Source organism: Gossypium hirsutum, chromosome A05 (genome assembly GCF_007990345.1).
Source record: "Gossypium hirsutum isolate 1008001.06 chromosome A05, Gossypium_hirsutum_v2.1, whole genome shotgun sequence".
NCBI classification, from domain to species: Eukaryota; Viridiplantae; Streptophyta; class Magnoliopsida; order Malvales; family Malvaceae; genus Gossypium; species Gossypium hirsutum.
This window is the reverse complement of record NC_053428.1, coordinates 20,497,404-20,519,779: the sequence shown is the minus strand read 5'-3', so window position 1 is coordinate 20,519,779 and position 22,376 is coordinate 20,497,404. Positions and strand designations below refer to the sequence as shown.

The window sequence follows — 22,376 nt, the reverse complement described above, 5'->3', positions numbered from 1 at the left end:
ACAGGCTCCTTTAATCAATTGATAAAAACGATAACTTCTTCAATCGATCCCATTTGAAACACATTCATAAAATCAATGTTAACGCTCTTAAGCATAAATATACATCTAGAAACTTTATTATTGTGGAAAAAAACACAAAATAGTTATGTTATAAGTCAAATTCTTCCTTTTGTTGGAAAATGGAAACCACGATGGACCACCATATGCATTCAGCATTTAAAGAATTTGAAGAAGATAATTCAGTTCGGAGAAAGAGAATCATGCATTTATAAACGAAAGCTTTACAATTTACACTCGAGACATAGCCAAGTAATTGAAAACAATTTCCCTCACATAGTTCCTAGAAAATTGTGAATCTAAATGCTGAGCTTAACCTGGCTGACTCATCAAAATGAAGTAAATTAAGAGCTTGAATATCTAAACAAATATATTATCCGAAAGTATTAATATTATTATTAAAATTATAAGAAAACGCTATAAAAATGAATGTCAAAGATTATAAAAAATGTTAGTATTAATCAACCGAGGGAAAAAGAATAGCACGTTGTTCATTTTTGCATGCATTATCAGAGAGCAGCCAGCACCCAGTGGGCAGGCAGATCATGTAGCTCTCTTCGAGTGGTGCAGAGGTGTGTCATCTAGAAGAACAGAGATGTCAATCACACAAACAAAAACACTAAAGACAAACCCCTGCCTTCATATCTGCACTGTCAACACAGTTTCCTATCTTGTCTTCTCTCCATTTACATCACTCTGCCATTCCCTCGTGATCCCTCTTCCTTACCCGCAGTTTAGTCCTTTTTCTTTAATTCGCCTAATTTTACCTTTCTACATGTTCTCAACTTTCTTTCACTACGATTCAATGCTCTTGTCTTTTGCATGTATAAACAAATGAACATAACAATAACATATAGTGGTATACTTTATATTTTATTTATATATGTATGTATCATCCAGTTTGTAATGTGTAATATAATATGTAGTATTAATTTATTGAAATGTAAAATCAGCAAATGGGGTTTGTCTTCAATGTCTTTCTCTCTCCCTCGCTTCTGCTGAGGAAAAAAGACAGTGAAACAGACAAAAGAGAGTGCAAGAAGAGACAGAAGGAAGAACCTTGTAGCTTGTCGTTGTCGTATAGAATACTGATTTTGATTCTTTCTTTTTCTTTTCTTTTTAACACTTTAGAAATAAGAAAACAGAGTTGGAAGAAGATCAAATAAAATAATAGGAGCTACCCCTAAGTTTTTATTTAACCCAACACTTAGCCATCAGCCAGCCCTTAAAATAATATAAAGTATGTAGGGTTTTATCCGTATTCGCTCTGTGTTCTAAGTTGTCTCTCCTTGAAATTCCCATATCCACCAATACTATATTTAAATAAGGGTGAGGTTGTTGTATTAATTATATACTAAAATGCAGTATATTGGAAAGTGAATCGGCGGTGGTCATGTGAGAGAGGATGAAAGGTGGGGTCAGGTCAGGGCAGGGGTGTGGGTGTGGGTGTGGCGGGTTTCACTTTCACAGCGTTTTAGAAATTAGAATCGAATCTTCTTGGCTCCTCAAAAGTGCAGAGATGGAAATAGGGAAGAAGTGTGTGTGTGTGTGTGTGAGAGAGAGAGAGAGAGAGAGAGAGATTGGGAGTAATAATGGTGGGCTCAGTAGGATCCGTGTCCAAGTTGCTGACAACTTGTTTGGAGAGAAAGAAAGTGAAAAATATGAGCCTTTCCTCTCTAGATTTCCATACGATTCATTTCATGGGACCCTATCACACCCTTAGATATCATGAATGCCTTAATGCAAACAAATTTTGATTTCATTCCCAGTAGATAAAAGAATAAGAAAAATAAAAGAAAAAGTTTTCATTCGGTTTTCACCTTCTTTTTCAATTTCATCATCATTCATTCAAAATCCGTTCCTTGTCCCCAAAATTGTTCAGTTTAATCATTGAGATTGGGACCTTTTTTTTTTCTTCTAATTTCACAGTTCACCACCGCCATGGGTTAATTACATGATTTGGTTAATCAGAGGAGGTAGGTTATTAGTTAATTTAGAAGTAATTATGGTCTGTAAATCTGAAAAGGATAAGGTGTAGCAGAGAGACCAAAGTACTGTTAATCTATTATTATTGTGGTAGGTGAGGAAACACAAACAATATCTAGCGTAGTTCAAAGGAAATAATATTGACCAGAAATGTGTATGAAACATGCAGAGAAGCGGTATTTAGGTTGTCTAGGAAAGAATCACGACAATGGCAACAAACAAAGAAGTTCATCAACAACAATAAACAAAAAAACAATGACTGTCGCCATGTCAGGTGCAGGCAATGAAATATGGTGAGAATATAATAAATTTAAAAACTACTTACGAAATATAATTTTATAGTTCCTAACTATTTTTTCTAAGAATGTTGTTTATTGAAAGTGTATTAGTAATTTATCATTACACCCAAATGTTTGTTAATGTGTTACATACGACTTTAATTCTCTTTTTACCACGCAAAATAATAAAATTCATGTCATTGAAAAAAAAATTTAAATTACACTCCTTGTATTTAATTTCTACTAGTATTTTAAATTTTACCTTAAATATTTATTGAATTTTAACTAAACATATATGCTTTATTGCAATTTATTTTGTAGGTTTAGCCTACAGGATGACTAACCAATTATTTGAATACGTCTATTATTATTATGGAAAAATTCACTTCATGAAAATTGGAGTTGTATTTGAGTCTAATCATCAAATAAACATAAGGTTTAAGAAGAGGGTAAAACTTGAAGGAATAAATTAAATATTAATCCCAAAATTGCAACCCGATGTGGAAAGGTAGTATCCAGACTTTTCTACATATTTTCAATGTCTTCAAATCCATACATATATAATTTGCTCAAATTTGTTAATAATGATGACATGGAGACAATGTTAGCAACACATTGTTCAAATAAGAATGTTGCAATGGAGTTATATGTTGAGTTGGATGAGCGTGAGCAAACGTAAGATGTAGCTACTCTTCGAACTTCACCTAGATTCACTACTCAAAATTCTTCATGTGTAAATCAATAATATCAAGTTCAGAACTTGCATGTATTTAAGTGTTTTAGGTCTAATGGCATGTACCTAGTTTTGTCAGTATGTTTTAAATTAATTTTGGTACTTTTGGTATTATGACCTATAAAGTTTTAAAAATAAGTTTTACCACTTGAATTCTGATTATCTATGCTTGTTTATGTAAGGTTGAATGCGTTAATTAGTATATTAAGTCTTAATGTTTTGGATACAATGATTTAATGACGTTTGATTGTGTTTACATGTGTTAAATTGGTGATTTTGTATTGGTGGAGTAATGGGGTATGTTTTTTGTACAATTAGGTGAGGTTTGAATGTTTGGAAATGTGCATTTTTGGCCATTTGATCATTAAGTCTTAAGACAAAAAGAACATGTCTAACAGCTTGATTTTTAGTGGTGTCGAAAACTGTGGTTCGAGACTACCAAACCTAACGAGTAAGCCCGTAAATTTTATTATTTAGTATTTACGAGTTAAACGTAAATTTAGAAAGATTTTTTAATTAGCAATTTGTGTTTTATAAGGATTTATTAGGTTAAGTGGTTTAGAAAACGAGGTATTGAGACCTCGATTCTATAAACAGAGCCATAAATATTTTTATAAATATTTATGGAGTGTCATTAAGTTAGTATTAAAGTTTTGTTAGAAAATTTTAACGTTATGATAATTAATTAATTAAAAAGGACTGAATTGAAAAAGATGCAAAATAATGATTAAATGGATTAAGTGTTAAATAAGGGAGGACTTAAAGAGTAAATAAACCTAAATGAGTTGGCTGAGACGGCATAGGCAGAAAAAAATCATGAAATTAGGTGAGAGAAGGGCAAAATGGGAAATAAAATTTAAAAAGTAAAATAACTAAATTGGGATTTAAGAGTTTCTAAACTTTTCAACACCAAATTTCAGCCTAAAAACACCATAGGAGAGAGAGCTTGAGAAGCCGGTTTCATATTTTTTATTCAAGTGAGTTCAATTCTTGCTCTTTTATTGTAATTTTTGTGTTTTTAAGACTTTTATAATTAGGTCCAACTATTTATTTCATTAGTTTTTTTATTTTATTGGTAATTTTGAAAGTTACCATTGATGAATACTAAATTTTTTTGATGGATTAACATAGATTTAGAGCTTTAATTTTGTTATATGGTGATTTTATAAAGTGATTTTGATAGAAATTAATTTTGGGACCAAATTGTGGAAAGATTAAATATTAGGGTTGGTATTGAAATTATAAATATCAAGAGCTGTATAATAGCCTAGAATATTTATATAAATTATCAATTGAGAAAAATTAGCTTATTTGATAGACTAATTAGTAAGGGATTAAATTGCAAAAGTTGTAAAAGTTGGGGTAATTGTGTAATTTTTAAAATTGAAGGGTATTAATTGTGAAGTGAATTGGAATTGAAATATATGCTAATAAATAAGTAATTTTATATTTTAGATCAAGAGCCCGTAGATAATCATCAAAAAGGAAAATTAGTAAAATAGTCCTCGAACTTCTGCAAATCTTACAATTCAATCTAGGTAAGTTTGGATCGTTTAAATTTAATGTTTATATATTAAATTAATGAATGGTATTATGTATTTATTCATATCTTTTTTTGAAAATAAAATTATTGTTAAAATTATGAAATTGAATTGAATGTTCAAAATGAATGGAACGCGAGATTGAGTACAACCGTTCTGTGGTGAAAGACAGCAAAGAAAGAATTGACAGAAAATTACCCAAGTAAACCAAGGTTCAGCATTTGTTGTGAACTTCCATGTTTACTTTCTATTTAGCTCTTACGAGCTTCTGTTTAACTCACATGAGTTTTTGTTCAACCCTAATAGGTTTTCGTTCAGCTCTTTTGAGCTTCTGTTTAACCCTTATGGGTTTTCGTTCAGCTCTTACAAGCTTCCGTTGGGTTTCTGTTTAGCTCTTATGAGCTTCAGTTCAGCCTTCGAGCTTCTAAAAACGATGTACTCATATTCGTAAGCCGTTCTCCGATTGGGTAAGATGTAGTAAGAGACATATGAAATTAATGTTGGAAAATTTATTGTTATTATTGATATTGATCTAAAATTAGTGAATTCATCAATTGAAGTTGTGATTGGCAGGAAGTGTACATTGAATAATTTACTCAATTGATATGTTATAGTAGGTTCGGTAAGATTTACGTTTAACCCATCAAACTTACTAAGCTTTATTAAGCTTACTTGTGTTGTTTAATGTCCTTGTAGATTATCGTAAGGTCGGGAGATCGGATTAGCATATCAAGTCACACTATCCAGATCATTCCGGTAGTTTTTGCAACGTACATTATGGTTTATATGGCATGTATAGAGTTGGAAAAGTTTGTGTAAATGTTAAGAATTACATTTTGTTTATATTTCCAATCAACTTATATATATAGTTTTATCATGCTAGATATATGTATAGATATGGCTAATTGATGAATATTTTTAAGGCACGTTGATGAATGAGTTAGTAAAACACGGTTGATATAGGTAATCAAATGTGTGAATTGATTAATGTGGTAGTTTACAATGTTAGGATATCTATGTGATAATATGACATTTTTAGATCTAAGAATTGGTTATATTAAAGGTCTTGTTATGGCCTATAAGTATGAGAATTTAAACGAGCATTGTGAAACGAGCTTACAAAAACCCTTAAACAAACTCGAAACTAAATCAGGACCATTGTGAAACTTTTACAATGGAAAATTTTGTAATTATGCGTACTATTGTATAGGAGGACAGAATTGAGATCGATTTCGAAACCGAAGCTCAAATGTGAAAGTTAAGGTATTTTCGATCTTAGAAACTAAATTGAAATAAATGAAAAATTGAAGAATTGTTATATAAATGAAATTGAGTTGTTAATTAACTTCAATGTATCGTTAAAATATATTTAGAATAGATGATTGAGATGAATTATGATTTAGATCAATAATTACAACAACCGGAGGATTTACGCGAAAAAGGGAAAACTGTCGAATACCCTTGTTATTTAAACCACTATTGTTTTTGTGAGGTAACTTAATACAATATAAATAAATTCCTTTTACTGATGTGTAATACTTAATTATGAAATAGTGATTTGTTTGTGATTATGAATTATGGTATAATTTGATGTTAAATATCGATGAACTTAGTAAAAGTCTCGTACACGAGGTTATGGTTAATGCCTAAAGGTTCCGAGCTCCAATACGTGTTGCAGACTCAAGAATACATGTACACTAAGCCTTGATCAGGCTATTCATCGTATAGGTTTAACCCTAATGGGTAACCAGACATTATTACTCATTATTCGTGTAAGTTTAACCCAATTAGGTAACCAGACACTATCATTTTCACTTGTGTACTGAATTCTTTTACGATGTTTCATGGGGTAGAAGTAAAATAATGGAAATGTGAAGATATGGAATTTGATTTTGGCTAATGAATGTTTATGATAAAGGTGCATGACACAAATTGAATGGTGAGTGTGAACAAAGTGATAGAATAGAAAATAAATTATGATGTATTTTGAGTTGAAGTTGGTATTTTACCATTTAAAATTATATATGTGGTTTGGTTTAAATATCATTTGGTTGATATTGTCAGAAATTATATACTGATCTGAGAAGAAAATATATTGAGTTTCAGTTTGGTGATAAAGTATTTTTCAAAGTCTCCCCATGAAAGAAGGTCTTTCGGTTCAGTAGAAAAGGGAAACTTAGTTCGAGAATTTTTTTGCCATATGAAATTCTTGAGAGAATTAGTCATGTGCTTTACAGACTAGTATTACCTTCGGAGCTCGAAAAGATTCATAATGTTTCCTACATTTCAATGCTATGACGGTATAGATCAAATTCCTCTTACGTGATTACTCTCGATGAAAGAGAAATACAACCTAACTTGTTATATTTAGAAAAGCATTCAAACTTTAGCTTTGTAAATAGAAGAACTATGGAATTTAATGAGTACCGTTAGTGAAAGTTTTATGGCACCGACATGACACTGAAGAAGCTACTTGGGAAAACGAAAAATCTATGAGATCACATTACTCAAATCTATTCACAGGTAAAAATTTCGATAATGAAATTTCCTAAGGGAGGAGAGTTGTAACAACTCGTTTTCCAATAGTGTTGGAAACAATGATTGTGGGACCATAATTACGACGAGAGAGTTTATAGATATATTTAATTAATATTTTTAGTTAAATATAATATAGTAGTGAATTATGATTTGATATATTTTATTAATTGGTCAGTTAGTCAATGTACAAGTGGTGCGTACCAAAAGTCAGTGGTGTCGAATAATAAGGTATCGAGATCGGGTAAAAGGTGCTACAAAGAACCTTTCTTTGAGACACAATGTCTAGTGTCTCGAGACATGCAAATTTCAAAGTTAATAATCCTATAATAATTAATGACTTGTCTCAAGACATAAAGATCATTGCCTTTAGACATGAATTTGGAATTCGAGTCCCAGCTCTGAAATTAACCCTTATGCCTCATAAACTAATGAAATGATGCATATGAATTATATGATGATTAAATTGAATGTGTTTGTGTTATAGTAGCTTGAGTTGCTTCGGCAACGTAATGTGACATCACACATTCTAATCTGGCAATCGGGTCAAATATGAGGTGTTACAAAGTTGGTTTAACAAAAAAATGGTCAAGCCGACTAAAAAAATGAATGCACTCCCCTAGTAAAAGTTCCAATTGGAAACATTGCACTCAAAAAAATGTTATCAAGTCGAGTATGGAGGATGTCTCGTACGACGTAGCATACAGCGATGTAAATATAACGGAATTTAATGATCACAATGTACTTGATGACATCGATGATGAAGAATGAGGCCATAGTGATGGTGATTATTTCGAATTTGATCGAGACATCTCAACCAATATTGCTAAAAACGCCCCTCAATCTAGTGGATCTACTCGCGTTCTTATAACAAATGAACCCATGTATCATATGTGCAACATTGACATAGATGTAATGCATGCCTTAAAAATTTTGAAATATCTTGATATATTACCATGACATATGATGAGTTCAACACCAAGTATCGGATGTCTGCATATCGGTTTATAGTTCCCATATCTTCAACGACATTATTTGTTGGGAGTGTTGAATGTTTAGGGAAAGGTGCAATTGGAGAGTTAAGGAAACATTAATAAAGAGGAAACTATTTTAGGATATTAAAAAATAAGTTGGACCCACACATGCACTTTTGTACAACTTATACAAGATAATTGAAACTGGATTGTGACTTAATCTGCAACTATATAATGTCGTTGGTGAAAGCAAAAAATATAATTTCGAGTTTCATCTTGATTGCTAACATGCATTCTCGATTCAAATACACCCTCTCAAATCTTGAAGTTTGTGCTTCTAAATAAAAGGCTATAGCAAAACTATTTAATTATTTGGACAAATCCTATAATCAGGGGCAAAACATATAAATTTGCATAAATCAAAATATAAGTTTATTATGTGTTTATTTATAATTTTATTGTTTTTGAAAGGATCAAGCATAATTTTTTTTTATTTTCAAGGGAGTTAAAATGTAATTTTACTAAAAATTAATTTATAATTTCTTTATTTATAAGAGAATTGAATTGAAATTTTTTTTGTGGGGTCAAAATATAATTTTATTATATATTAATTTATAATTTTTTTATTTGTGACAGGACTAAATTAAAAATTTCTCATTTTTAGGGGCTAAGACCCTTTGCCTTGCTCTCATTCTCGCCTCTGTCAATGCAAGAGTTTATTTTAGGTACATTAATAGAATTGTAAAAATAAATTAATTTTTAAAGATACTTGAAATTTTAAATTTAATCAAATTCTTAACAAAGCATTTCTCCAAACCCATTCAAAAAAAATTAATCAAAATCATAACATGGTATCTCTCCAAACCTATTCAACATCAAGTGGAAACGTTGCGATTAGATACGTTTTGTCTTATTTGGAATTGAAACTTAGGTTTTACAAAGGGTAAGGTATATTGGTTTTGGGGAGAAGGAAAAGGGTACCGGTGGCCTTAGATGTGACAAGCAGTCACGTTATGCATTATTCAGTTCTTTCAAATATTTGCATCACTAATAAGTATGCAACTTTGTTATTTTTCTTAATTTTGATTCTACAATGACTGGTGGGAAAATGAGGACAAGATTTTGGGTACGTCCTTGTTTAGTATGCCACCGTGTATGGCACTATATGTTTTTCTTTTTTTTTAATTTCGGTAATTAATCTCATAAATTTGATATTTTAGTAAATATTTTTAAATGCTATTCAATAATAAATTTATATTTTTAATTATTTTATTTAAAGATAATATAAAAATATAAAAGATGTATAATAATACCAATTATAATTTAAAAGAAGATGTATATTTATAATTTTCATAACTAAATTATTGATCTAATTGAGGATGACATCATAATTAAGTTGGTGAGATAAATTGGTTGTACATACTTATAAAAATAAAAAAAAAAAGAAAAGGGGTTTGGCGAGGGTGTGAAGAACTGAAAGAAGAGGAAATAGAAGGGTTAGCGTGAAACCGTGATCTGTTTTCTTAGAAGCTCACATCGAATCTTCTTGCCATTGTTTTAGCAAAATCTTTATATTTATTTTCTTGTTATGATAATGCATTGGGAAACAAAGGAGCTAACAAACAGTCCCCCAATCTAGTCTTTAGCACGGTTATTTACTTTGCACCGACTAATTATGGTCTTTAAAGTGAAATTAGAAATAGTTGTATATTTTAGAAAGAAAAAAGATATGATGTGAGAGAGTTAATCTTTTTAGCCCCCTTTTTTCCTTTTTATAAAACAATTTCTAACACAATTTTTTTTATTGCTATTCTATAATTTTTTCCAAATAATAAATCTATTCCACCATTAAAACAATAAAGCTATAATACACTGATTAAAGTTAGGTTTAAATCTCCACATTATGTATATATGAAGAGGGATTTAGTTAATATTTTTAAAATTATTTATATAATTCAATTGTTAAATTTATCAATATAATTGTATCTTTCATGCATGTAAATTTTCGAATCGATCTAATATCTTTATCATATCGATCTAAAATACTTTATATGTTATATCACGGTTAGATAATTAAAATATTAATTATATAAATAATTACAAAAATATGTAAAATTATTTTAATTTTATAATGTATATATTTAAATCTTATTATGCTATGTATTGATTTAGTCGATTAACATATATTATATTTATTTTTACAAAATTTATCACATTTCAAAAATATTATATATTATATTTATTTTTATTGTATGCATCGTGGCATGCTCGTAATAAGCATATTCATTAGAGGAAGAATAGAGAGTTACATACCTTTATTGGAGTTTAGCCCAATTGCACGATTTCAGGAATCTTTAGTTCTTCGCCCAGACGTTAGCTGGGTACCACCAAAGGAAGCTCCGATCAAAGTTAACTTCGACACTACGATTAGAAGGGAGCAGGAAATTTCAAGTTCTGGAGTAGTGGTAAGAAATTAAGAAGGTTTGATCCTGCCCAGATATACCCATATGAATATGAACGTACCTACGACATTTGTTGTGGAAGCTACTGTATGCATTCAAGAAAAAAATAATTCGAACAAATTAAATTATATATTTTTATAATAATAAAAATATAATTTCACCATTTAAATAGTCGTATATCTTTATAAATTTTAAATGATTAAATCAAATTTTTATCATTTTAAGAGAAAAAGTGTAATTTTAACTTTACTAATTTAAAATTTTATAAATTATAAAGGGACTTAAATGAAAAAAAATTCATTTTAAGGGGAAAGAGTGTAATACCCTTGCAAGACCCAATCATTGGGTCCAAGCTACAAGTTGCCATATTTGTTGCAAAGCAACTACAATCATTCAATCAATATACAAACATTTATACATGTAATCAAGTGTTAATCAAACTCAAAATATGATAACAAGCATTTACAGGTCTAAATCGAGCTTACGAAAGCTCAGTTCCATCTCGGGGTCAAATCAGGACTAAATTAAAAATTTTCAAAATATGTTAGGTGGATGTCGTGATAGCAAAGGCTTGGTATCACAATCTCGAAGGCAGTAGCCTAACTTCAAAATATATCATGTGAGTATCGCAATATCCAAGGCTTGGTATCGTGATCTCAAAAACAATAATCAAATTTCAAAATATATTACATTATTTTAATGTAGAATGTAATAATTATATTTTTTCAGTTATTTTAATTTTTTATATAGGTAACTTAACATTTTTTAATGTTTACATTATAGTATTACATATAACTATAGATTTTGTTTCTTTTTTATTATAAATTACGTATATAAAATACATAATATAATATATAATAAAACTATAAAAAGGTTGGGTCAGGTCGGGCTTGAGTATTAAATGTTCAAGCTTGACCCGACTCATATTTTAAATACTTTTTTTAAAACCCATTTTCTGAGCTTAATATTTTTACTTAAACCCTTTCAAATTTCAAGCGGGCCTTCAAGTTTGGTTGGATAACTCGACCCTTAAACATGTCTAGTTTAAGTGCTTTTATAATACATTAGCCTAGTTATTTTTATACAATAATAATAAAATATTTTAATTTTATTACACTTTCATCCAATTATTTTGTGTCCAAATATACTACTAAAACAAATGGATTGTTTATAAAAACCTTAAATGTCAGTCAATAACTTATAAAATTCTAATTACTAACCTTTTTATTTAGACTAATTTTTAATGATAGATCTGTTGCATGAAAATTTACATATTTATGTTTTAATTAATTTTTAAACAATTTATTTTTAATTATTGTTACCTATTATTGATAATAAAAATTTTCTATTAGTCTTTAAATAACATACAAATTTGGAATATATATATATAAAAGTAAACTATAATGATAATTTGAAAACAAATTTAAAAAATAGGCAAAATAACTTGTTCAAAAAGGAACCCACAAAACATTTTCCACCTATACTAAACAAATAACATAATAAAAAAGAAATGGTTTTAAGAGTACTTGCTTCGCGTAATATAAACTTATAGAATATTTAAAAAATAATAATATCATAGTATCATATTATCTTTTCATCAATTAATATAATCTTCGATCACTCTCTGATGTCATTGTTGTTCAAATATGATTCGATATTTTCTCTTCGATGAATCGTGACTTTAATTCTTTATTCTTTTTTATAATTCTAACTTGTAAATGCTAAAAATCTCCATATTTTTTATAAGTAATTTTGTTAGATGCTACTTGATTGAATATGCTAGATTACCAAATACTATTTATCAAGCTAAACTTAAATTTTAATTGGTATATAACTAATATTAATTAAGTGATAATTAAGATATTTAGAGTTTTATTCAAGTAATAATTCTATTTTACATTAATAAACACAATTTTAAAAAATAAAATTAATACCAAATTTTTTCATGGATTATTTTTTCTATATTATAATTTTATCTTAAATTAGCACGACATTTTTAATATTATAATTCTAAATTAAATTATAATTATTTTGAAAGTTAATTTAATATTATAATAAAAAATAAAAGATATATATTCTTGTGAATTTAAAAGTTTTATGCTTATAATATTTATATCTATATATTATAGATAAATAAAAAAATATTGAAAAGTTAATTATAGGGGGATTAACTTTGGGAGAAAAAACTCCTTCATTGAGAATGGAAAGTACCCTCTCCTGCCACAAAGTAAATGTAAAGAGAGGAATTATAATGGGTGGTGGAACAAGTTATATGTTTTTTTTTTTTTGGGTTCGAAGGTGGAATCAGATTTTTAACTTTGTTTTTCCAATAATGAGAATCATTGGCATTATCAAAAAATAAAATCACATAAGGATCTATGTGAAATAATTAGTAATCATTTTTATTTTATTTCTCACTTTGGACTTCACCTTTGCCATTGGTGTCCCTAATGTTCCTTACTTTTTCTTCACCCTTCACTCATCACAACATGAATCCATTCCTCGCTTTTATAGGATCCCTCACTGTCCACTAATTGCTTATATGGTTTTCATGCAATCTCGTTTTAATTTTGACACTTGTTGGAGTAAAATCCTAGACGACCCCTTTTCTTATGTTCTTATTGGTATTGCTTTTCTATATAGTATATTTTATTAGAGAATCCATAAATATTCCAAGACTGAATGTTTGTCTCAGCTTGCTGTTTTCGAACGTCATTTTTTACTCGCAAATTTAAGAAAATTATCCCTGGCCCCTCGGAGAGAGAAGAGACATAAATAAAACAAATATTTCTTGAAAGATTACAAGAAAGAAAGGGAAAAGGTGTGATGTTTTCAGTTATCCATGGAAACTTTTAGAGCCAATAATTCAATCACCTGAGCAAAGAAAGAAGCTGATACATAGTTGTGAGGCTCAAAGAGAAAGGTCTACAACACATAGAGCTATATGGGTTTTTACAATTGTAAGTTTATTAGTCAGTAAAGGTGGTAGCTAGCGGCTACATCCACGGGGCATGTCTATTTTTCGTCATTGAAGTTCGGAACATTACGAAAGCAAATAACAAAAAACAAAATGAGTATTATCAAAAAGAACAACAAATGTGGTGACCACGTAGTTGGATATATATGGTTTACCATATATCTATTACAAAGTCGTATATTGGTGTATGAAAATCATGGGATTCCAAATAGGAGGGTGTCCTGGGCTGGGTTGGCTTTGCTTTCTTGATATTAAACAACAAACGTAAAGCTACAAAATGGCAAAGAGGACCCTCGTTTTGACATGAAGTGAAACCACCTCTCCCTTCTTTTTTTTTTTTGTTTGTTTGTTTCATGCATCAAAAGAACAAGTCTCTCACTCTGACCATATTACCCAATACTCATCCTTAGTTTCTAATTATGAGTAGCACGAACATACTCAAAAATGCAAAAGACTTTTTTAAGATCAAATATGAACAATGGTTACCCTTCTCGTTCAAGTTTCTGCATTAAGGAACTGTTGACTATTTTAAGATGAGCAACATTAAAATATAGAACGTGACAAGGGAGGAAAAAAAACAGGGAAGGAGGGGGGGTTACATTGTCAATTCCCAGAGACACACTGCAACCATCCATGCCCCTGTGCCTGATTTTAAGTGGGTGTGCGAGGAGCGATCAATTGTCAGAAAAGAGAGAGAATGAGTCACGGGTTTGTCTTGGAAGGCCCTTATTTAACAGTCCTAGACAGACAGATAGACACATATTCTCGCACACTACATAACCGAGGAGAGCAACAAATATATACTAATCCTCCTACCCACAAAAAAATAACACGTAAAAACTTGCCAACCGAAAAAAAAAAGCATTAATAAAGCCAAAAAAAAAACAACCGCTTCTTTACAGTAACCCACCCCCCCTTTTTTCCCAACATTTTTATCCCACCCAAGGATCTACCCATCAAACTATCTGTCCTGACCTGATCGTCTGCTCTAAACCCCTTGTATCTCCCTCAACCATCTCTCTCTCCATTCTCTTCCTCTCTTTCATTCCATTCCTGCTTTCATCTTTCAATGGCTCTGATGCTTGATAACTGTGAAGGGATATTACTATCACTAGACTCCCACAAATCAGTGCCAGCTCCATTCCTCACTAAAACATACCAACTAGTCGATGATCCCGCCACTGACCGCATCGTCTCATGGGGTGAAGATGACACTACTTTCGTTGTTTGGAGACCTCCTGAGTTTGCTCGTGATCTCCTCCCTAATTACTTCAAGCACAACAACTTCTCCAGCTTTGTCAGACAGCTCAATACTTATGTATAATAATAAAAATACCCAATCTTTATCACTTTCTCTTTTTTCTTGTAAATTCTTTTCTTTTTGGGGGTTATTGTACTGATCTGGGTTTGTTCTGCGTTTTTCTTTTGTTAATGGAACTAGGGTTTTAGGAAGATTGTGCCAGACAGATGGGAGTTTGCCAATGAGTTCTTCAAGAAAGGAGAAAAACACTTGCTTTGTGAGATCCACAGAAGAAAAACTGCGCAACCACAAGTGGGGATAAACCATCATCATCACCATCACCACCCACATTCTCCTTTGGTTAATGCCCCGAGTTTCTTTCCGTTTCCAAGCCGAGTCAGCATTTCTCCAGCAGACTCAGACGAACAAGCCAACTGGTGTGACTCACCGCCACTTTCTTCTCCAAGAGGAGGCACTGGAGTCTCAGTTGCTGGTGGCGGCGGGGGTGGAGGCTATAATAGCTCGGTCACAGCTTTATCAGAAGACAATGAGAGGCTGAGAAAAAGCAACAACTTGCTGATGTCTGAACTTGCCCATATGAAAAAGCTTTACAATGATATTATCTATTTTGTTCAAAACCATGTTAAGCCTGTCACTCCTAGCAATTCATACTCCCCTTCTTTGCTTCTTTATGGCCCTCCTTCATCCGTTGCTGCTGCTCCTGTTGTTAATACCACCACCACCAATAGTTCATTCTTGCAAAAGCCTTCCAACCAGCTTCTTGGGCACTATCCAAATAGTCAGAAGCCCCGAGTGCAAGTTTTGAACTCTCCAACGGCTACATCCCAAAGCTCCTTGACGATTCTTGAAGAACCATGCAGCAATAGTTGCAAAACAAAGCTCTTTGGTGTACCCTTACAATCAAAGAAGAGGTTGCACCCCGAGTATGGTGCAACTAACATGGAGACTAACAAAGCACGTTTGGTCTTGGAAAAAGATGATTTACGGCTGAACCTTATGCCTCCTACATGTTAGTTTCAAATATCCATTCAAGAATATTCTAGCTTCCTCTTCCATCTTTTTTTTTTCTTTTTGTTTATCTCTTAGAATCTGATGATGATATTGTTGGAGGAAATTGTGCGTGTGTGTGTGAGTGTTTGTGACTGTGTATATAATTTTTAGTGCCGGTACTATTTTCTTTCCCCTACCTAGCTAGCCACATGAATGCAGGTGGGTTTTGGGTTAGAGTGAAGATGAAAATCAATTTCAAAATTTCAACACCAATCTTTTTCTTTGATGTTTCTTCAGTTTTCCATTGGTGCAATTTATTGCTCATACCCTTTCTTGCTCCCTTTCTTCACGATTCTGATATCTGTACTGTATGTTCCAGTTACATATATGCTTGCATTAATGCAGGAGAGAGATATCAGAGAGACAGTGTCCTCAGTTTCAAGTGAGCCTGAGAAAGTCTCTGGCTATAGCTGCCCCATTGACAGCTTCTCAAGGGCTTTCTCTGCTTACTCCATTAATGAATGATACGTACAACCCATGCTTTTAATTGATACCCTCTTCCGAAATTAAAAAAATCCCATTCAAAAAGATTTACTTTAAAAATGAGGGGTAAATAACCAGCAGTTCACATTTGGTTTCTCATCATCATCAGTGTAATTATGATTATGGTTATGATTATTGTCAAAAAAGAAGGTTATCATATCGTTTGATGAAGCTTATAATCATAATCAGCTCCATTATCATTTCTTGTTCCACTCAACTGTCAGTCGAGCAAAAAAGGAAAAACCCAAAATACCGAGTTTTAAATTTGAGAATCAGATAGAGAGTAAAAAAAACAAATTCCAAAAGAGTGAGTAATTCGATGAAAGCGAAATATAAGAGAAAATAACTAAAAATGTTGTTTGAAATGTTGCAATCAAGGCTTCTATACTTCTTCTGAGGAGCAGAAAACCTTTGCCTTTTCCTACTTTAAGTATCTGATCAACGTCTTCAAAATCCATCTATGGATCCCTCTTTTCTTTTTACTAATTCCAATCTCTCTTTCCTCTTCTTCCACACCAAAAACCTTAAGATAGAACGCTTGACTGACAGCTAAACAATGTAACCCTCCTTCTTCCCAAGAAAAAACACCCCATTTTCTCTTTTACGTCTTTTACTTGTTGTCTCTTTGTCTAAAATCCCAATACAAACAAAGTTTCAGATAAAGTTTGACTAGGCATTTCAACAGGCTCTTTGCTTTCTATTTTTCTTGAATCTGCTTCTTTCTTTCTGTATATTTTTTTCATGCTGTTATTAATTACCCAAGACAGAGAAAACTATGTGAGACAGTGATGAAAGTAAGTTAAGAAACATCTATTTAAGTTCTACCTAGAGACATAAATGCATCGATATGTAATTCTTACAGTATCTTTGTCGTGCACATGCTTTCTTTTCCATATCATACCAAAAATAAAATTCTAAAAAGAAACACCCTAAACCCTAATAAGCTAGTTTGACACTATATATGTCTATGCCAGCCTCTTACCCTTTTTCTCAAGTTGATGTTGTAGTATTGCACGTGACCTAGAAATGAAGTGTACGTGTGATGCAGAAGGATGGCATGGGAGAAACTAAATACTAGAAAAGGTACTACTATCAACATATTCATTGATTTTTTTTATTTAATATTTTGCAATATAACGACATAGTATTTTTTTTTTCAAGTTGCCCTGTTGGACCAAGAAAATTTTCTTCTATTTTGTTTTTTTTTCCCCAGAAAGTTTAGAAAAAGAAAAAGGAAGAGAGAAATGTGAAATTAAAAAAAAAAAAAAAGACATAAGTTTCTTTTCTCTTTTATTTTCTACTCCTCTTCTTGTTTGCACTTTGGAAATCCACTTTGTTTTTGCATTCCTTTTGGTCCAACACTTTATTGACAATTTAGAAAAAGAGAAGACTATTAAATAACATCTACATTAAGAAAAAGTGTATGTATAGAGAGGAAATAAAGAAATGTGTAAAAGGCTGCAAAGATGCATGTGTCCATTTGTTTAATCTCCATCTTAGCTACTTTTTCTCCTTCATCCAATTTGTTGAGCAAAGTACATTTGGATTGGTGATGAATTTGAAGCATCATTTTAATCATTTTCAATAATACATTGAATATTACAATATGGAACTACAGCATAAGTTTTAAAGGCTTTCGGGGGGCATCACTTCATTGGCTTTCTATCTTATTTTATACACCGATAAATAATAAGTTTTCATCTGATATATTCAACTGGAATGTGAGTTTTAAAAAAACAGATGTGGTGATCTGCTTTGGATTAGAACTGTAAATATATAAATACATAGAGTGCGGCAATGCACATGGCTAAGCACTCATATAAATTTTGGAATATATAGATAGATTTGTTGGGTGATATATCCCCAATTTTGTCCCTTTTGGTTGTAGACCTGCATTCATTTTAACATTTACTTTATCCTTTAGTGACTGAGAAAAGGAAGAACAGACTTCTAATTTTTGTTTTTATATATTATAGATACTACTTGATTTTGGTTAGGTTAGGCTTGAATGATGAGAGGAAATTAGGTTTTATTTTATTGGTTTCGTTTGGGGTTTAGGGTTCTCTCAAGTCTCAGAGAAGACTCCGCTTTGAGGCCCATTTAAGGCTCAGCCCAGGATGACCAATAAATATAGAAACGGCCTCGTTTAGGGTCCAGCATTCACCTCTGTACTGTAGTACTTAAACCCCAACAAAACCCCCCTGGTCTGTACTGTTGAATTAAACCAAATTCTGGAACAAAATAAAAAATTGTAACAAATTTGTCCAAACAACAATGAATGTAGTAGTAGCGCCATCATCTATTGACATCGCCATTGGTTGCACTGGGTCCCGAGCAACTACGTTACAAGGCTTTCTCCTCTACTCCCCACGGCCTCGCCTCCGTAGGTTGCATTTTCCTTGCCTGCTCTCAACTTTGCCACCCCTCCGCCACCTCCTTTACTAGTCTTGCTCCAAGGTTTACTCTAAAAACCATACTAGCTCTTCCACTCTTCGCCTGAACTCTTTCTCTTCCCCACAGCCTCAGGCAAAAGTTAAAAGCTTTCCCACGGAAGCTGTTAAACAGCTCGCTGTTAATAGCGAAGGTAGATACATCGTTGCTGGAGTTTCATCCGGTGATATTTACCTTTGGGAGGTAAGATTCAATTGCTTTATTATTTGCCATTGATTTGTTAGTTAAAGCTAAGGTTTTTAGGTTTACTTTCTTTTGACAATTTAGGTTGTTACGGGTAAGCTATCAAAGAAATGGCACGCTCATTATGAGGCAGTTACATGCTTGGTTTTCTCCGAGGATGATTCACTCCTCATTTCTGGATCAGAGGATGGATGCGTTAGAGTTTGGTCGCTTTTCATGCATGCTCCATGTTCTGTCAGGATTGCGCTTGTTTATTTGATTATTGTGGTTATTAGCTTGTTATGCTAGGGTATTTGATGATGTTAGGAGGCTGCAGGCAAGGCATCTGTACAGAGCATTGTTTTGCAGAACACACCCTGCTTGTAACTGATATCGTTATGGGTTAAGGTAGAAGCAATGCAATTATAGTGTCGGCTTCCGAGGATCACACATGTAGGTTTGTTCTGGTTTTAGTTGAAAGCCCAAATGCATGTAATGTCTTGGAAGATTGGTAACTAGAGCTTCCTTCTGGACTATGCATTAGAACCAAGATGGAATCTTTAGGTGGCAAGTTATTGGCACCATAACTGAACCTATTTATAGTCCTTTTCGGTTTCTGTTTTTGAACGGGTAATATTAAAGCTAAGAAATGTTCTGTTATCAAGGTGATATTTTTCTGATTGTGAGATTGATGTTGAGGCATCTGCCAAAGCATTTTCTTAGTCATAAATTGAAGATTAGTCATATAGTTGTAAAGACGCGGGTTGCTTGAGCAACTAATGCTCTCTCAGAAGAGAATAGATCACCATTTTTTGTGTGTGTTTATGACAAATCTATCATGCTGGTGATAGAACCTTATTGCATAGTAGATCTTTTGACTTCTTCTTGTAATTACTTGATGTGATTCTGATGCCTTTTTTGCTAATACATGGTGCTATCCTTTTGTTCTACTAGTTGCTTTATAAAGGTTTCCTGATATCTTGTACATTGCTGATAGGTTTGGAGCTTGTCCAGGGGAAGATTATTAAGAAACATTATGTTTCCTTCCATCATTGATGCAATTGCTTTAGACCCTGGTGAACATGTCTTTTACGGTGGCTTTCAAGATGGTAAAATCTATATTGCTGCCCTTAATGCTGAAAGTTCACCTAGCAACAGTTATGGGCTGCACATCATCGGTTCACTACCTGATCACAGGAGTTATTTTGTTATTTGTTTTTGTTTTTCCTATCTTTACTGAATTAAGTAATTCTGGCATTGTTAGTCTATGATGGTTGGTGTGGTATCTCTTTTTAAATTTTAGTCCTTTTTGTTTGTCACACACCAACATGAAGTTGATGATACGTCATAATTTTACTCATAGATGGATTAATAATAGTCGTAGTTTATAATAAATATTGTGCTTTCCCCATTAAAACTTTAGAACAGTAAGGCTGCTACTTGCATGGTTCGAGTTTGGGATGTGAAAACCCAAAACATCTTTCACATGTTTAGACATGCCAAAGGTTTCATCCAAACAACAAGAGATTTTACTTGTTTTCTTCAAAAGGCTTGATTAGATTGCATGCTTTGCATCTTCTTTAAAACGGATCTCATTTGAAAAAGCATAGATTTTGTTTCTTCACATTCTGCGCTGTACATTTAGTCCATGCTGCATGCATAAAATGGTAAAAATATTATTACTACTGTCTTAAAGTAGGGGAATCTAAAACACAGTCTATTGAACAGAACCCTGGAACATTCAACGAGAGAGCCATGAAGAGAAATGAAAAACTGGACCGCTAATCAGTCTGGTTATGATATAATCCCTTGTTTCTGAAGGATTACTAATCACGAGTCCCTTGAACTTGGCACTTGACTAAGATTTTCAGAACTACCAAGAATTCCATATTAAGTTTCCATCTTAATAAGAACTCTCCTAGTTTATCATGCTAAAAGAATTAATCTCCAACACTTTAAAGGAGTGCTTCCATTATAGTTTCGTGCTCATGATAAACAAACCAAAGAATGTAGCATAAGAAGGAAATTAGTATTTTTCCTTTGCCAAAGCTAAGATTTTGTTCATCTAGTTGGTGTGCTTTTCCTTTTCCTTTTTCCTACTATAGATTTGCACCATGTTCTTTATTTTGCACCCGCAAACCATTTAACTTATGTTCAATCATATTCAGGCCCTGTGACCAATCTTCCCTCTTGGTCAGGCAGCAGGACCAAATGGGCAAGCTCCTCAAGAAGTCGAGATTTACCACCTCCACTACAAAAATATGCAAATTTTCCTCATAATAATGAAACATATTCTAGAAAGATTATGCAGATTCAGGACAGGTGTGCAAAATGTTCAGTTTGATGAGTAATGTTTCTACTATGCAATCACATTCAGCTAGCAACAAAGTTAGAAATCTGTGACCACATGGAATGCTAGTGTGTCTGCAAAGTTGGTGATCTATCTACCTCCATTTCCATGGTCTTAAAATATAACCATGTAGGCATGCACCATAGACATTCTCCAAGTAAACAAGAGATGTATTAATCTGCATGTCGTGGTCTCTGTTTTGAACGTAATGTTTTTTTACTATTTTCTCTCAATAATTTCATATTCAAGCTCTGTAAGACATTATAAACGTGTCCAAGAGACAAATTGTTGAAATTTATTATATTCAAACAATGAATGCTATCAAAGAAATATTTTAATAATTTCATCAGATGTGTATCTTATCTGAAGAAAGGAAATCCCAAGTATACCATATAAAAGATGAAGTTAGATTTCTCAAGGAAATATTTAATTAGCCTCTTAAGAATTATTAATTCATGGAATATTAAATATGTTTCAGAAAAGAAATCATGGAATTGTATGTTTTCCTATTCCTATTCCATTGTATCAGATTCAAGTGGTAGGCCTGCGGGAATCAAACCCAGCATTTTCATGGGTCCAGCAAAGAAACCAATATTATACTAATAATTTCATTGTTTTCTTCTTAATGATGATAATAATAATAATGGAAGGGTCTATCAACTACTTCTCAATAATGTTTTGAGGCTTCTAGACTCTTAACTCATTTCAATTTTATTATATTACCTACATTTTATTATTACAATATTAGAAGATAGGGTTTGAATTGTGTTATCAATTAAGTTCAACAAAATTTTAATCATTATTTCAAACAAGTCTTGATGGTTGGAATATATTATCTCGACGGGTAATCATAATCATATGTTTTTTATTTATAATTTTAACATGCGATTGATTTTGTATATTACTATGTTGCAATCAGACTGTACTAGTTAGATTGGAAATTGATCGGTATATAATTATAGATAAAGGGGTTGAATCGGTTGGAATGCGAATTACTCTGAATCAATTGAAGCAAAATAAAAATCGAGTGATCCCGATTTATATATTTTTTTAAATTTTATGAATTCTTTAATAAT

General features: G+C 32.0%; 1 protein-coding gene and 1 pseudogene across 1 annotated transcript; both read left to right on the top strand.

Moving 5' to 3' along the window:
* The first annotated feature begins 14,223 nt into the window (after positions 1-14,223).
* On the top strand, positions 14,224-16,061 carry LOC107958133 (heat stress transcription factor B-4). Its single transcript, XM_016893809.2, has 2 exons — positions 14,224-14,861; positions 14,985-16,061. Exons 1-2 carry the CDS (start codon positions 14,613-14,615, stop codon positions 15,816-15,818), a joined length of 1,083 nt encoding a protein of 360 aa, XP_016749298.2. The 5' UTR covers positions 14,224-14,612; the 3' UTR covers positions 15,819-16,061.
* Positions 16,008-21,508, top strand: LOC107960726 (protein ROOT INITIATION DEFECTIVE 3-like; annotated as a pseudogene).
* The last annotated feature ends 868 nt before the right edge of the window (positions 21,509-22,376 follow it).

Bases quoted from the DNA above. Each gene is read 5' to 3' on its own strand.
- LOC107958133 (XM_016893809.2), top strand. From the start codon at position 14,613: ATGGCTCTGATGCTTGATAACTGTGAAGGGATATTACTATCACTAGAC. The intron at 14,862-14,984 runs GTATAATAATAA...TAATGGAACTAG, and splicing joins TCAGACAGCTCAATACTTAT to GGTTTTAGGAAGATTGTGCC.